General features: G+C 35.4%; 2 protein-coding genes across 11 annotated transcripts in view; one reads left to right on the top strand and one right to left on the bottom strand.

Moving 5' to 3' along the window:
- LOC127524802 (arginyl-tRNA--protein transferase 1) overlaps positions 1 to 5,589 on the bottom strand; it is a 100,945-nt gene extending 95,356 nt beyond the window's left edge. For 2 of the 7 annotated variants that reach the window (XM_051916733.1, XM_051916738.1), the window contains exon 1: positions 4,632 to 4,942. In XM_051916733.1, coding sequence (XP_051772693.1) covers positions 4,632 to 4,731 — 100 coding nt within the window. In that variant the 5' untranslated portion in view covers positions 4,732 to 4,942. Of the gene's footprint in view, positions 1 to 4,631; positions 4,944 to 5,248 lie in introns of those variants that run through there. The other 5 variants (XM_051916740.1, XM_051916734.1, XM_051916735.1 and 2 more) reach the window with 5 other exon arrangements.
- Positions 5,590 to 7,605: 2,016 nt separating this feature from the next.
- Positions 7,606 to 14,034, top strand: part of tmem63ba (transmembrane protein 63Ba) — a 37,544-nt gene continuing 31,115 nt past the window's right edge. For all 4 annotated transcript variants that reach the window (XM_051916689.1, XM_051916687.1, XM_051916688.1 and 1 more), the window contains exon 1: positions 7,606 to 7,856. The gene's annotated coding sequence lies outside the window, so the exon portion shown is untranslated. The remainder of the gene's footprint in view (positions 7,857 to 14,034) is intronic.

The raw sequence follows: 14,034 nt of genomic DNA, 5'->3' as shown, positions 1-14,034 counted from the left end.
CTCTAATCTGTCAAAGAGGAATGGCTAGAGGACAATCAGTTGATTTATTGCTTTTAAAATTAATGTTTCGAATCTCCATATATATAAAATTGACTTTGAGCAATAACAGTCCAAACCTTTCAATAGCAATGCATGATATCAGTACATCTGCTGATATTTATTGTGTTATTTCATTTTTGTTTAGTCATACTACTCTTTTCTATAATCTAGCACTTTCCCATCACCATTTTAAGAGCATGATTTATTCAGAAATTGTTCTGATTTTAATCTATTTTAAAGCTGGGAATTGGGACTGATTTTGGAGTTGGTTAAGGAGGAAAACTGCTCAAAAAACCCTTGTGTAAATGTAAAATGAACAAAATAATTACAATTAAAATACTTCCAGAATTCAGGCCGGGGAAAGCAGGCACTCATTGAGGTCTACAGGTCAAGCCAATGGCTCTCAGAGCACAAACAAACAAATGATTCAACAGAACAGAACACAACACAATCCAGAAAGACCCATTATGCAACATCAGTCAGATCACCGCAACAACAGAAACAAGAGGTTTGCTTTTACCCGACTTATCATCCATTAATCTAACCCATAAAGGGCACCTGTTCTTCAGAACAACACAATAGCTACTGATTCGGTTTGAGGCAGATAAACAAGCAGATAACAAGCCCTGAAAAGACTGAAGCGGCGAGTAATCATTTCAAACACAATGATCTCCTCATAAAAGAAGAAAAAAAAAAAAAAAAAAAAAATTATATATATATATATATTATATATAAATTGTCAACTTTAGTTAAAGGATTAGTTCACCCAAAAATGAAAATTCTGTCATTAATTATTCATCATCATGTCGTTCCACACCTGTAAGACCTTCATTCATCTTCAGAACACAAATTAAGATATTTTTGTTAAAATCTGATGGCTCAGTGAGGCCTGCATTGACAGCAATATAATTAAACAATTTCAATGCCCAGAAAGGTACTAAAGTCATACAGCTGCATCTCAATAAATTAGAATATCATGAAGTTTTTTTTTTTTTCTGTAATTTAATTCAAAAAGTAAAACTTAAATATATTCCAGATTTATTAGACATAAAGTAAAATATTTCCAGCTTTTATTACATATTACAGCTTGCTGCTCATCAAAATAAAAAATAAAAAAACAGTATCTCAAATTATTAGAATATTTAATTTCAAGGTCTATTAAATGACCATTCTCAGTGTATAAATACTGGGTTTAGGTCAGTAATCCCAACAGCAGTCATGGGGAAGTCTGCTGACTTGACAGTTGTCCAGAAGACGATCATCAAGACCCTCTACAATGAGGGTAAGCCACAGAGGGTCACTGCTGAAAGAGCTGGCTGTTCACAGAGTGCTGTGCCAAAGCATATTCATGGAAAGTTGACTGGAAGGAAAAAGTGTGGTAGGAAAAGGTGTACAAGTGAAAGGAACGACCGCAGGCTTGAGAAGATTGTCAGGTGAAGCTGATTTAAGAACTTAAGAGAGCTTCAAAAGGAGTGGACTGAAGCTGGAGTCAGTGCATCAAGAGCCACCACACACAGACGTCTTCAGGAAATGGGCTACAACTGTCACACTCCACGTACCAAGCCACTTCTGAACCAAAGACAACGTCAGAAGCGTCTTACCTGGGCTAAGGAGAAGAAGAACTGGACTGTTGCTCAGTGGTCCAAAGTCCTCTTTTCAGATGAAAGTAAATTCTGCATTTCATTTGGAAATCAAGGTCCCAGAGTCTGGAGGAAGAGTGGAGAGGCACAGAAACCATGTTGCTTGAAGTCCAGTGTGAAGTTTCCACAGTCAGTGATGATTTGGGCTGCCATGTCATCTGCTGGTGTTGGTCCACTGTGTTTTCTGAAGTCCACAGTCAACGCAGCCATCTACCAGGACATTTTAGAGCACTTCATGCTTCCTTCTGCTGACAAGCTTTATGGAGATGCTGATTTTATTTTCCAGCAGGATTTGGCACCTGCCCACACTGCCAAAGGTACCAAAAGCTGGTTCAATGACCATGGTGTTACTGTGCTTGATTGGCCAGCAAAGTCACCTGACCTGAAGATGAGAGACACCAGACCCAACAATGCAGATGAGCTGAAGGCCGCTATCAAAGCAACCTGGGCTTCATTACACCTGAGCAGTGCCACAGGCTGATCACCTCCACGCCACGCCGCATTGATGCAGTAATTCATGCAAAAGGAGGCACAACCAAGTATTGAGTGCATAGAAATGAACATACTTTTCAGAAGCCTGACATTTCTGTTTAAAATATCCTTATTTTTTATTGATCTTATGAAGTATTCTAATTTATTGAGATAGTGAATTGGTGGGTTTTTGTTAAATGTGAGCCAAAATCATCACAATTAAAAGAACCAAAGACTTAAAGTACTTCAGTCTGTGTGCACTGAATTTATTTAATACACGAGTTCCACAATTTGAGTTGAATTACTGAAATAAATTAACTTTTCCACAACATTCTAATTTATTGAGATGTACCTGTATTTAAAACAGTCATGTGACTACAGTGGTTCAACCTTAATGTTATGAAGCGACGAGAATACTTTTTGTGCGCCAAAAATAACAAAAATAGCGACTTTATTCAACAATATCTAGTGATGGGCGATTTCAAAACACTGCTTCATGAAGCTTAACGAATCATTTGTTTTGAATCAGTGGTTCAGAGCGTGTATCAAACTGCCAAAGTCACGCCCCCCAGTGGTGAACCATTGAAATTTCGAAACACTTATGACGTAACGAAGCCTCGTTTACTGAAATCATGTGACTTTGGCAGTTTGATACACGCTCCGAATCACTGATTCAAAACAAAAGATTCGTAAAGCTTCATGAAGCAGTGTTTTGAAATCACCCATCACTAGTTATTGTTGAATAAAGTCGCTATTTTGTTTTTTTGGCGCACAAAAAGTATTCTCGTTGCTAACGTTAAGGTTGAACCATTGTAGTCACATGACTGTTTTAAATATGTTTTTAGTAGCTTTCTGGGCATTGAAAGTGGTAATTATCGTGCTCTCAATGCAGGCCTCACTGAGCCATCGGATTTTATGAAAAATATCTTAATTTGTGTTCTGAAGATGAACGAAGGTCTTACAGGTGTGGAACGACATGAGGGTGAGTAATTAATGACAGAATTTTCATGTATGGGTGAACTAACCCTTTAACCATTAGCCTGGTATAATGCAATCTGCAATCTAAATTTGATGGAGAGTTATAAAGTCAAAAGTTCATGACGAGTCATTCACCTCTAGATAGAGTCATGCAGCACCAGCTGTTTCTGAATTTTTACTAAAGTGTGATAATTGATTAGTATACTTTGCAAAGAAAGTTGTGCACAGTTCAAATTCCAAATAAGAGATAAAATGGTACTAAAAAGTCAAGATGAAACCAAAACTGACCCCAATCACTTCCTCAATGCACTTACAGTATTGTGCATGATGCACATTACTCAAAAAAAAAAAAAAAACGTTCTTCAATCTTCATACAGTTTTCATCAGCTTGCTCCAACGCTGAAAGTTGTTTTTCTTTTTAACCGACATCATCAAGCCCTCTTATACTATATATTTCAACACCTCAGCTCCATAACCAATTTTCCCCAAATTAATTTGCAATGAATAAATTTGAGTCCTGCCCAGCATTATTTCTAATCGAATACCCAGTTTCAATTGGAAACGCATCACATCATAAAAGTAAAATGTGCTGCAAACTGCATTTCACGTTGACTTTAAAAGGTTCAGATACTTCCTTTCACTTTCATATTTGAAAGTGAAAGCAATGAATGAAACTATTCTCCTGAATGGCTAGACTGAAATGTGTGATGGCAGCCTTTAAATTAAAAATAATAAAAAATATTATATTAGGATTAATAAATAAAAATTATTAGCTTAAAATAAGTAAATAAATACTATAATGAGTAGAAAACATAATAATGTAACTTAATAGAAACAAAATATTTTCCAAATAATATTTTATACATAATTAGTATATAAATATATCATCATCTATGATCCGTGACATGTAAAAGGCTGAAACATTGCTATAGTACAGTAAATAGTAGAGTATAAACTCAGTGACCCTAGGCCTGTATCTGACTGCCTCAATTACACAAAATAGGCACTTTACTTATTAAACTTTATAAGATGAATAAACAGTTCAAACATATATAATCCAGGATCTGAACTGTAAAAGTTCTTGTAAAAACAAGGATGACTCATAGGAGGAAATCAAACAGGGATGGACAAACATGAACAGGCCTCTGCTATTCCCTCATATCAGGAAATTATTGATATCTTCTCTGTTTTAAAAAATATTCTGATGTTGAATATTCAATGACAAGAAACGTTTGTCTGACAGCTGACGAGGTCTCTACTATCCACCACAGATTATGAGACCATCTTACTGCTTATAATTAACTTGACAATTAAGTAACTCATTTGGAACTATATAATTAATACTAAAATATTAATAAAGCGTTTAAGCATTTGACAAAACTGTGCTAATCAGTTCATGAAACGGTCAACGCTAGTCAAAACAGACCGGCTTCCCTCAAACGTTCAGTCGATTCACTGATATATTTACCACAAACCATCAGTAACAGATCAATGCCCACTCACCGTGTGAGAAATTGCCATTTTCATGTTTACAGTAACCGCAGCGATAGCCGTCATCTCCCCCGAAATACTCCACTATACTGTAAGATCCACCCGCTGCCATTTCCACGCTCGCTCAGCTGCTGCATTAACGAACCCTACTATTGGATAGGCCTGATTCATGAATATTAATTAGGCTACATAACGTTCGCCCAGCGCGCCTATCTGATTGGTCTGATATTCTGAAAAACCGCCGTTAGTAGGTGGGCGCTAGAATACTAATACAAATATTAATATTAATGAGGTTACGTGACTGGACGTCCCAAAAAGTCAAGCAAACGACGTCAACAGGACATAGTTAGTATTCACGAACAAAACAATCCACCGTAGTAGGATTCGAGCGCTTTAAACACGGGTTTACATAACCCGGAAGCACAGATTTACATTTCCTGTAGTGGTAAAAGCCCCCTACTGGCGAGGAATAAAAACATTGATTCAAAACTATCGCTTACAAAATAGTGAAACTTGTTTTTTTTGTACTGTACACGGACGTGTTAAGGTTATTATGTGTTTGTAATTAATTAATTTGTTTTGTGCAAATACTTTATTTATTTATCCAAAACCATGCAAGCTTCACTTACCGTATGAAGCTTTACCTCCTTCATTCCCACAGTAGCCACAGCGATATCCACACTTGACCCCTTTGAGCTCCACTATGGTGTACATTTCCCAAGGGATCCGTCTTACTGACGTCTATAATATGTGCCATGCAAAACTTTGATTCTGTAGTGATAAAATGTATACTGTAAAATCCCCCTGTCCGACAAGTTCGGTGGCAATTTGTTTATATGCAGCCTGTGATGGTGCATTCAAAACATCAGGCTACACGTAAGCTTAAATTAAATCAAAATTATCTAAATAAAAAGCGAAATATTCACAAAAGCTCGAAAACGCCGAGATACGACAGCTCAAGAACATGATCGAAGGATTGAAACGTTTACATAGCCACTAGATGGCAGTACAACTTTATTCATAATTATTGTTTATTAAGACCCTTTTTAAAATATTTTAAAATTATATATTTATATAATTTTTTTAAATCTTATTTTATTCGATTCTTTGCGCATTATTTTATTGTTATTTATTATTGTAATATTGTACACTAAAAAAATGCTGAGTTAAAAACAACCAAAGTTGGGTTGAAAATGGACAAACTCCACAATTTGGTTTTTTGACCCAGCTATTGGGTTGTTTTAATCCTGCGAATGGGTTGTTTTAACGCAACAAATTGGTTGTTTTGACCCAGCGATTGGGTTAAATGTTTGACCAACCTGCTGGGTAGTTTTATTTAACTCAACTATTGTTTAAAAATGACTGTATGTCTGACTTAAAATGAACTTAAAATAGGTTGGAAATTAAAAATCAGACACATAATTACTAGAGGCAACAATAATAATCAAAAGGTGAACATTTATTAATAAGCAATTTAATAAATGTTTATTGTTTAATTATTATTCATTAATAAATGTTCATTTATTAAACATATTAATACATGCTAATTTCCAATATACTTTGGGTTCATTTTAAGCGAGCAATAAAATAATTGAGTTAAATAAAACTGCCCAGCAGGTTGGGCAAACATTTAACCCAACCACTGGGTCCCTTTAACATTAATGCGCATGCGCAGTCCTAACTGCGCGTCTCTATAGACCTTATGTAGCCCCGCCCCTTTTCAGCGCTGCGCTCGTTGTCTTTTGTCTTCCGTTTTGTATTTCCACAGCGAACTTACGTATTTATGAATGAACTGTTCGTTTTAAAATCTTCCCGGTCTACTGACATTTGTTAAGACATCTGCTTTGAACATTACAATGTTCACGATAACTTTCATTAACTCTATAACAAGTAAATCCACTTCGCCAGCTAATTATATTAGAAATATACAGAGATACCGCAAAAACGGAAGTTCAAAGACAATATTTTAAAGATGGCGGCGCGCTTGTTTCTCTGGTGCATAAGGTCTATAGGTCTAACTGTTTCTATAGGAACCGGAGCTTCTAACGGCCGCTGCAGTGACGCGATGACTTTACCAATCGCCGATTGGCTCTTTCATTTAGAAGGCGGGACTTATTCCGCCATATTGCACTTTTTTTTTTCTTTTTTTTAATTGAATCAATCATATTCAACAATTTTACATTAGCCAGGTGATGAAAACAAGGGAAAAAAAGGGGAGAAAAACCTAACAAATTAATTTAACTTAAAACATGGAAATTTGCACGTTGCACTTTCTCCCGTTCAAAACAATATGAGTGATGCTACGGTGCTACCTTACACAATATTAAAAACAAAAAAGCAAAAAAGACTTATGAGGCACTATGTCACTTTAATTTGGTTAATTAATTGTTTTACAATTTTACCCTGTTATTTGTTTGTTTGTTTTTGTTTTGTTTTTTGCATAAAATGTTTGTATATCTTTTTTTCTATTTTCATATTTGTTGTGAGATGTATATGCTTGTACTAATTTTGTACATAATTGCATAATAAAAAAATTAAAAAAATACGAGTGATGCATCTTGTGTTGTTATAGTCTTTGGTTAAAACAACCCATTCACTGGGTTTGTCCATTTTCAACCCAACTTGGGTTGTTTTTAACCCAGCATGTTTTAGAGTGTACATTTCTTTTTCTTGTCATTACTTGTTTTGTGTGACAATATTATATGTAAACATAACCATGCCAATTAAGTACTTTGAATTCGGGGGAAAAAAAGTACATTAAATATGCGTTTCTGTTTCTGCTGACTTTAACAATAGATTTCAAGCTAATTTGGAGTAAATTTCTGCGTAACAACTGCCACCAGGTGACAAATCCATTTAATGTGACGAATGTGACCGAACAGTTCCGAACGCGATCAACAGAATTCGGAAGCGGAGTCTAATACGACCGAACGAATCCGAAAACACCCGAGCATGGACGACGCCCCAGCTGAGAAACAGTTCGTGGGTTGCCTATCAACCATACATACACCGTCACCGGCCCGATCCATTACAGCCATGCTAGGGCTTGTTGAGTGTCAGTGTCGTAGATGAGACACTAACTGAATGATGGCCTAATCCTCAGCATTTTGTTTTTCCCATAACTATTAAACCTTCACGCGGAAATCCTGAACTGGAATCTTGATAATATTACGGATATTTTGGGATATTACAGCAGTAGCTAACCGAGAGCTATTTGGCTTTGACCACTCCGGCCAGGTGAGTTAACATAACTTGTACCATCTGAACTAACTAGTTTCAGTGTTGTCAGTCTGATCTTTGTAGTGGATAAATTTAGTATAAGTAAATCTATACCAATATTAAATAATTTAATTCCGTTGATGAGAAATCACAACAAAGTGGCTAACAGTTCGGCTAAGCACCTTAGCTGTAGCTAACTAAACAACTATTTAACTTTATTAGTAAATATTCTTAAGGTAGATCAGTACCTAATTCACTGTCATTTATCTTTAATGACTAAATATAGTGTTCTCGCTCACAACCAGTCTATAGATAATATGGTTAGTTTGACGTTATATGGCGTGGATTGAATAGCCTCATCTTATATAGACGCAGCTGTTTTTCCGAAAGTCTATTTAATGTTTATGGTGTTTTTATTTATGTGGTTATTTTTGAGGTACGTGAGGTGATATGTGGTATAGCTAATCTGCTGATTAGTGTCAATCCTCACCAGCATCATGACAGATTATGGCTCATATTCTGATCCATCTGACTAGAATATGACTAGTGTTTTGTGAAACATAAACATTTGTGTATCTAAAGGGTTGTTTTATGTTCGTTTACGTTGAATTTGAGCTTCTAGAATTTCTAAATTTATTGTCTGGAAATCTGGATAATGCATTAAACAGTCTAGAACAGAGGTTTTCAAACTGGAGCCACAAGAAAATGTAATAAATAAATAAATTAACCAAGTAAATACATTTGGGGGAAAAAATAAACTAGGGATGCACGAAATATCGGCCACCATATCGGCATCGGCCAGTATGTTAATTTTTATTGTTTTCATATCGTTTTCAAATTTTCATATCAATGCATCCCCCAAAAAATACAATAAAAATAATATAAATTTGATTTAAATAAAAAAATACAGTGAGTAGAAAATTTAAATTTTAAAATGAATACATAATAGAAATATTTTTAATATTTTCACCATATAAATTGGGTCTTTATACATGAAAACATAAAGCTGCCTTTATGTTGAACAGTAAAGCATTATATTGTAGTTAAATGAGGAATACGATTATGTAGTTTATTGTTTGTTTTGTGCACTAATTACTTTCTTATCTGGCCGATAATGATAACATTAAAAATGAGCATATATCGGCCGATACCGATGTGGTGTCCGATATATCGTGCGTCCCTATAAAAAACCTTCAGTCTGCCAAAGTTTGATTATCCTGTGGTAAATCACTCAGTTCTGTTGCAGATGGTTGATCCTTGTGTTTGGCCTCTGCCACAGATCTTAGTGCAACGAAAATCAATATATTGAGCTCTTTGGTGTCTTGGAGATAGCTTCTAGAAATTGGATACAGTTTTAAAACCATTTCAGTGCATTTCAAAAGAATGAAGGCATCACTCCAAGTTTAATATTGTCTCAGGAGTCAGAATGAAGTTTACCCTTTGGGCTTGGCTGGATTTGATAAAACTGAGGAGAATGTCATATCTTACAAAGCTCCTTTCAACCAGGTCTTGTTCAGGAAAGCAACAACTGCTCCTGGGGCTCAGCATACGTTCCATTTGTCACACCTCATATCCTGTCTTCTCCCTGACTCAAATGTACAGTTCGCATGGTATAGCAAACAAGATTCAAATGTGTTATCCTCCACGTGAGCCTTAGTAATGTTGCCTTCAGGAGTGCTTTATTAGTGGTCGACCGGCTTTCAATGGCCAGTACTGATATTGAGAGCCCAGGGTGAAAGACTGACCATGCTCTAATTGCTGACACAAAATCAACACTTATTTTATACATTGTCAGCTTAGAATGAACTATTGTGGAAACATAAATGATCATCGAAACGCAATACACCACCTGTGTATTTATGATGGTTGTCAGTATTATATAGGTGCAAAATGGTTTTTAGTGCTTTGATTTATTAACATGTCAGTATTTCAATTAGGGCTGTGCGATATTGACCAAAAAATACTATCATGATTGTTTGGTCAATATCGCAATTTCGATTTTAATCACAATTTTGAAACAATATTTCCTTAAACACATACTTGTCCGTATCATTTGTTTTAGAGCTGCACGATTCTGGATAAATTGAGAATCATGACTTTTGTTTAAAATAGAGATGACGATTCTCTCGCGGTTCTGAATAGACAACTAAACAAAAGTAATTTGAAGTCAAATCTTTTAAAAAAAAAAAAAAAAACGGGTTGAATGAATGATTCAATGACTCACTCATAGAGACTTCACTTGTTTCATTACTAGATCAGCGTTTTTGAACGAATTTCTTGAATGTTTGATGACAAATAATTTTTTAACAGTCTTGTCGCCACCTACTGGTGCAATGATGTAATTGATACAATCTTTATTTGAAGCGTCAAGTTCAAAAGGTGATTTACTCTATTTTGATCGCTACCATAGGCATCAGTGTTTATATTAGAGCCCGACCGATATGGGTTTTTGGCGGCCGATACCAATATTAAGAAGTAAAAAAAGTCTGATCGATATATCAGCCGATATTCTTTATGTGTATATTATAGTTCAGTACCAGTCAAAAGTTTGGACACACTTCCCCTTTTGACTGGTACTGTATATTGAATACCATATATACATAAACAGAATATATATACATAAACACATTTTTTTTGTAATGATCACTCAAATGTGGTGATCAAACACTGACGTGATAAAGATGTGTAATGAAGGCAGCGTATTTAACAATTTAACAATAAACTTTATTATCCAAAATAAGCCTGGCATCAGTGCACTGAACAACAAACTTCACTTATTATAAATAACTTTACAACACAAATAGAACAATATATAACTTGAATTAAGAAAATAAACAAGGTAACTGTGTAGTGCGAGCAAGCTACTGCCAATCCATCAGGGGCAGATTTATGCAGTCAATGGCTTATTTTCTGGTAATCAAATGAACATGCAGAACATGAGGATCATATTTAAATAGTCTTTTTGAAGTTTAACATTCACAGACACTAGTCTACATTGTGATTTGATTTAAGTGTTCTGACCTGTTTTTTATTTATTCATCAAAAATGACAAATTCCGTGTTATACAGTGTTATACTGGATTCCGTGATTTCGTCTGTGTTTTCTGCATCGCGGAAATCCTACTAATGTAGCAAACGAGTATGATAAGCTCGTAAGAGTAAAAGATGGGGACATGTTTATTTACTTTATAGCAGCGTGTTTCACCAACTAGGTGACGACGTAGCGTTAAATCACCATTCACAGACTCAAGCCACCACCGCACCGCGGGCTACTGGACTGCAGAAAGATACTAACCTTTCAATCTGCTACGTTAACTGACTGTACTGACAAACTATGCTAATTTAGGATATGTGATGTGAGCGATATGATATGCATGAGTGACGTGGCAGTTTTAAGGGACGGGGCTAATGTTATATTGGATGGACTTATATTGAAAAAGGAAACTTATGGGGGGTCATTGTTTATTAACTTTACAGTAAGTTATGAATTTCACAAACTAGTTAGCAACTTACTGTTAAGACAACGCTTTGACTCTCGTGAAGACACCGCTTGACTGCTTGCTGCTGCTCGAACAAGAGACCTCTTTACTGAAGTGAAAGGGTTGGCTGGTGCCAGTAGCGAACAATGGAGTGCGCTCTGCTGGACAAACTGCGTAATCACACCATTTACAACCATTTTATCTGCGTTATATGTTCTGTAAAAATAAATGTTCATATCGGTGGCATATCGGCGCTATATACAGTGTGGTTGAAAAGACTCTTTCATACCTATAATAACTGGCTCAGCGGCAGCGTGAACACAGATTTGAATGTTTGCTGTGATCGTACTTTTCAAAGATTTAATAGACAGTCGAAACGTTGACATTTAGGAATAAGATCGTGTGAGTGTTTGAAGTATTGAGCGATTGCAGTCTTTTACAAGTAAACATGGCTTTATTGACGATATTTGTGGGCACCATATATTTGCATAAATGAGATGTGACGTGTCATTTATTTCTTAATGCCTTTTTGAGCTGTTCGTATGTTGTGCACTTCGCAAATGCCAGTATTATCAATTTTTGTTCACCTGGTTTGGAATGTGCCATTGTTTAAACACTAGACGGATGTCTTTAAAGGATTAGTTCACTTCAGAATTAACTAATCCCACCCTCCTTTCAGAGCGTCTCCAAAGCCACGCCTCCTCCAAAACGCATGAACACGCACAGCCACAGCAGAGTCTGCAAAGCATCACGAGAGACAGCGTTAAATTACCTCGTCTTAAAGCACATAACATTATAATAATAATGAATGAAAACAACTTACAGAGCTCTGACTTGTACTTGACTGCTGCAGATTAATTTCAGAACATTTATAGTGTTGACACAGAAACGCATAAATCTGAGTCTGAGGACGTAAACAGCTCAGAGTACAACGTCACAGGTTGCCATCTTGCAATTACAGTTATGACATGGCGCGAACGCAGCATTAGTTTGTTGTTTTGGTTCAGGGGGAAGTGTAAAAGGTGCTGCTGTTAGTTTGCAGCGCTCTGTGACTGTGTCTACAACTCTGCATAGCCTTACGGACCAGTATAACAAAACCAGTATAACAAAAAGTGTTTATGAAAAAACATTGCCTAACCCTACCTTTAAGACCTGTCACTGGACATGTAAATTCTTGTGATGAGAATCAGTTTGCTGAAACATGAGACACTAGACCATTGCATTCAGAAGCAGCTTATATGAAAATGAATATAGAGAGTACAGGTTAAAAATAAAGTGGCAAAGTGTTTAGCACTTGATCTGGAAATATGTATACAGGTGGTGAAATTCAGTAGCAGACAGTGATACCACGGTATTAATTGTTGTTGTATATCATATTACAGTCCAGTAAAACAAACTATGAAAGTTTTCTAATGTTCCCTTGGGGACTGCTGATAGTGTTTGACTTTGACCTTGGAAATGATGTTATAATATGTTATTTACAGCTTAGCACGATGAAATGGTGCCAGTATTACTTCACTCTTGTAATGTGGTTAATGATTGACTATTTCCTTTCACCTTGAGGCCAACAACCCGAAAGAACAGATTATCAGAACGGCACATTCTTATCCACAGCATTCGATTTGTCTGTCCGTCTCATGAAGCCAAACTCTAAAGTGTAGTCCAACAGGGCATGAAGGTGATGTATTTGTAAGCACTGCAGAATGATAGTGTTTCTTGGGTGTAGAAATCACTTGTTTGTTTGTTTTGTTAGGATTTTACAGGCAATAGCAGTTGTTTGAGCTGATCCAAGGTCACTTGCTGATGTTGTTACTCTCCATTAAAAAGTAGAAAAGCTAATGTATTATTTATTATGGTTGTGCAGCACCATTCAGAATTGTATTACGAATACCATGAAATTTAATGCAGAATTATGCAGAATTTTTAAAATTAAATTAAAAAAATGTATGTCCATATATTTTTTTTAATAATATTTCTTTTTTCTTTTTTTTAGGGATGCACCGATATGAACGTTTTGGCCGATAACCGATAATTCTTTATATTTGAAAGCCGATAACCGATATATTGGCCGATAAATCTAAATCAAAATTTTTATATCATTTTTGAGAGCCTGATTACAAAAACAAAAGTCACACCAATAAAAGCCATGTCCAAAAACACACAATTATAATGTTCTCATTATAATTTTATCTAGCATATATGACAAACTCGCACTTATTGTATTTTCAATCATATTTCAAGCAATTCAAAACCATCATGATGAACAGTGTACATCTGAAGTGTTTCAGCTGAAGGAAATAATCCATATATTTAATATATCGACCAAATTTTCTTATCAGACCGATAACGATAACATTAAAAATGAACATTTATCAGCCGATACCGATACGGTGGCCGATATATTGTGCGTTCCTATTAAAATTGTTTAAATGAAATTCATAACATTTTTTTCAGTATGAATTACCCATAAACATTACCATATGGACATCTCAAGAAACTTTCGATATTTCCATGTTTGAAATGTGTATTTAATTTGTATTTTTTTGTAATGTCAATTAAATATAATTTTTATTGTACAAAGAACACTAAATTTCCCAGAATACTCTAATTTAAGCAAAATACTGTATAATGAATCATGTATAATGAATATTTTGTATTCATTTTTATAAAGTTAGACATTTGAAAACAATGTGATGGACATTTTGTGCTTCTGTATGG

The sequence above is a fragment of the Ctenopharyngodon idella genome, chromosome 13, assembly GCF_019924925.1.
Source record: "Ctenopharyngodon idella isolate HZGC_01 chromosome 13, HZGC01, whole genome shotgun sequence".
In the NCBI taxonomy this organism is placed as follows: Eukaryota; Metazoa; Chordata; class Actinopteri; order Cypriniformes; family Xenocyprididae; genus Ctenopharyngodon; species Ctenopharyngodon idella.
The sequence above is the reverse complement of the archived record's forward strand: the minus strand, read 5'-3'. Positions and strand labels throughout refer to the sequence as shown.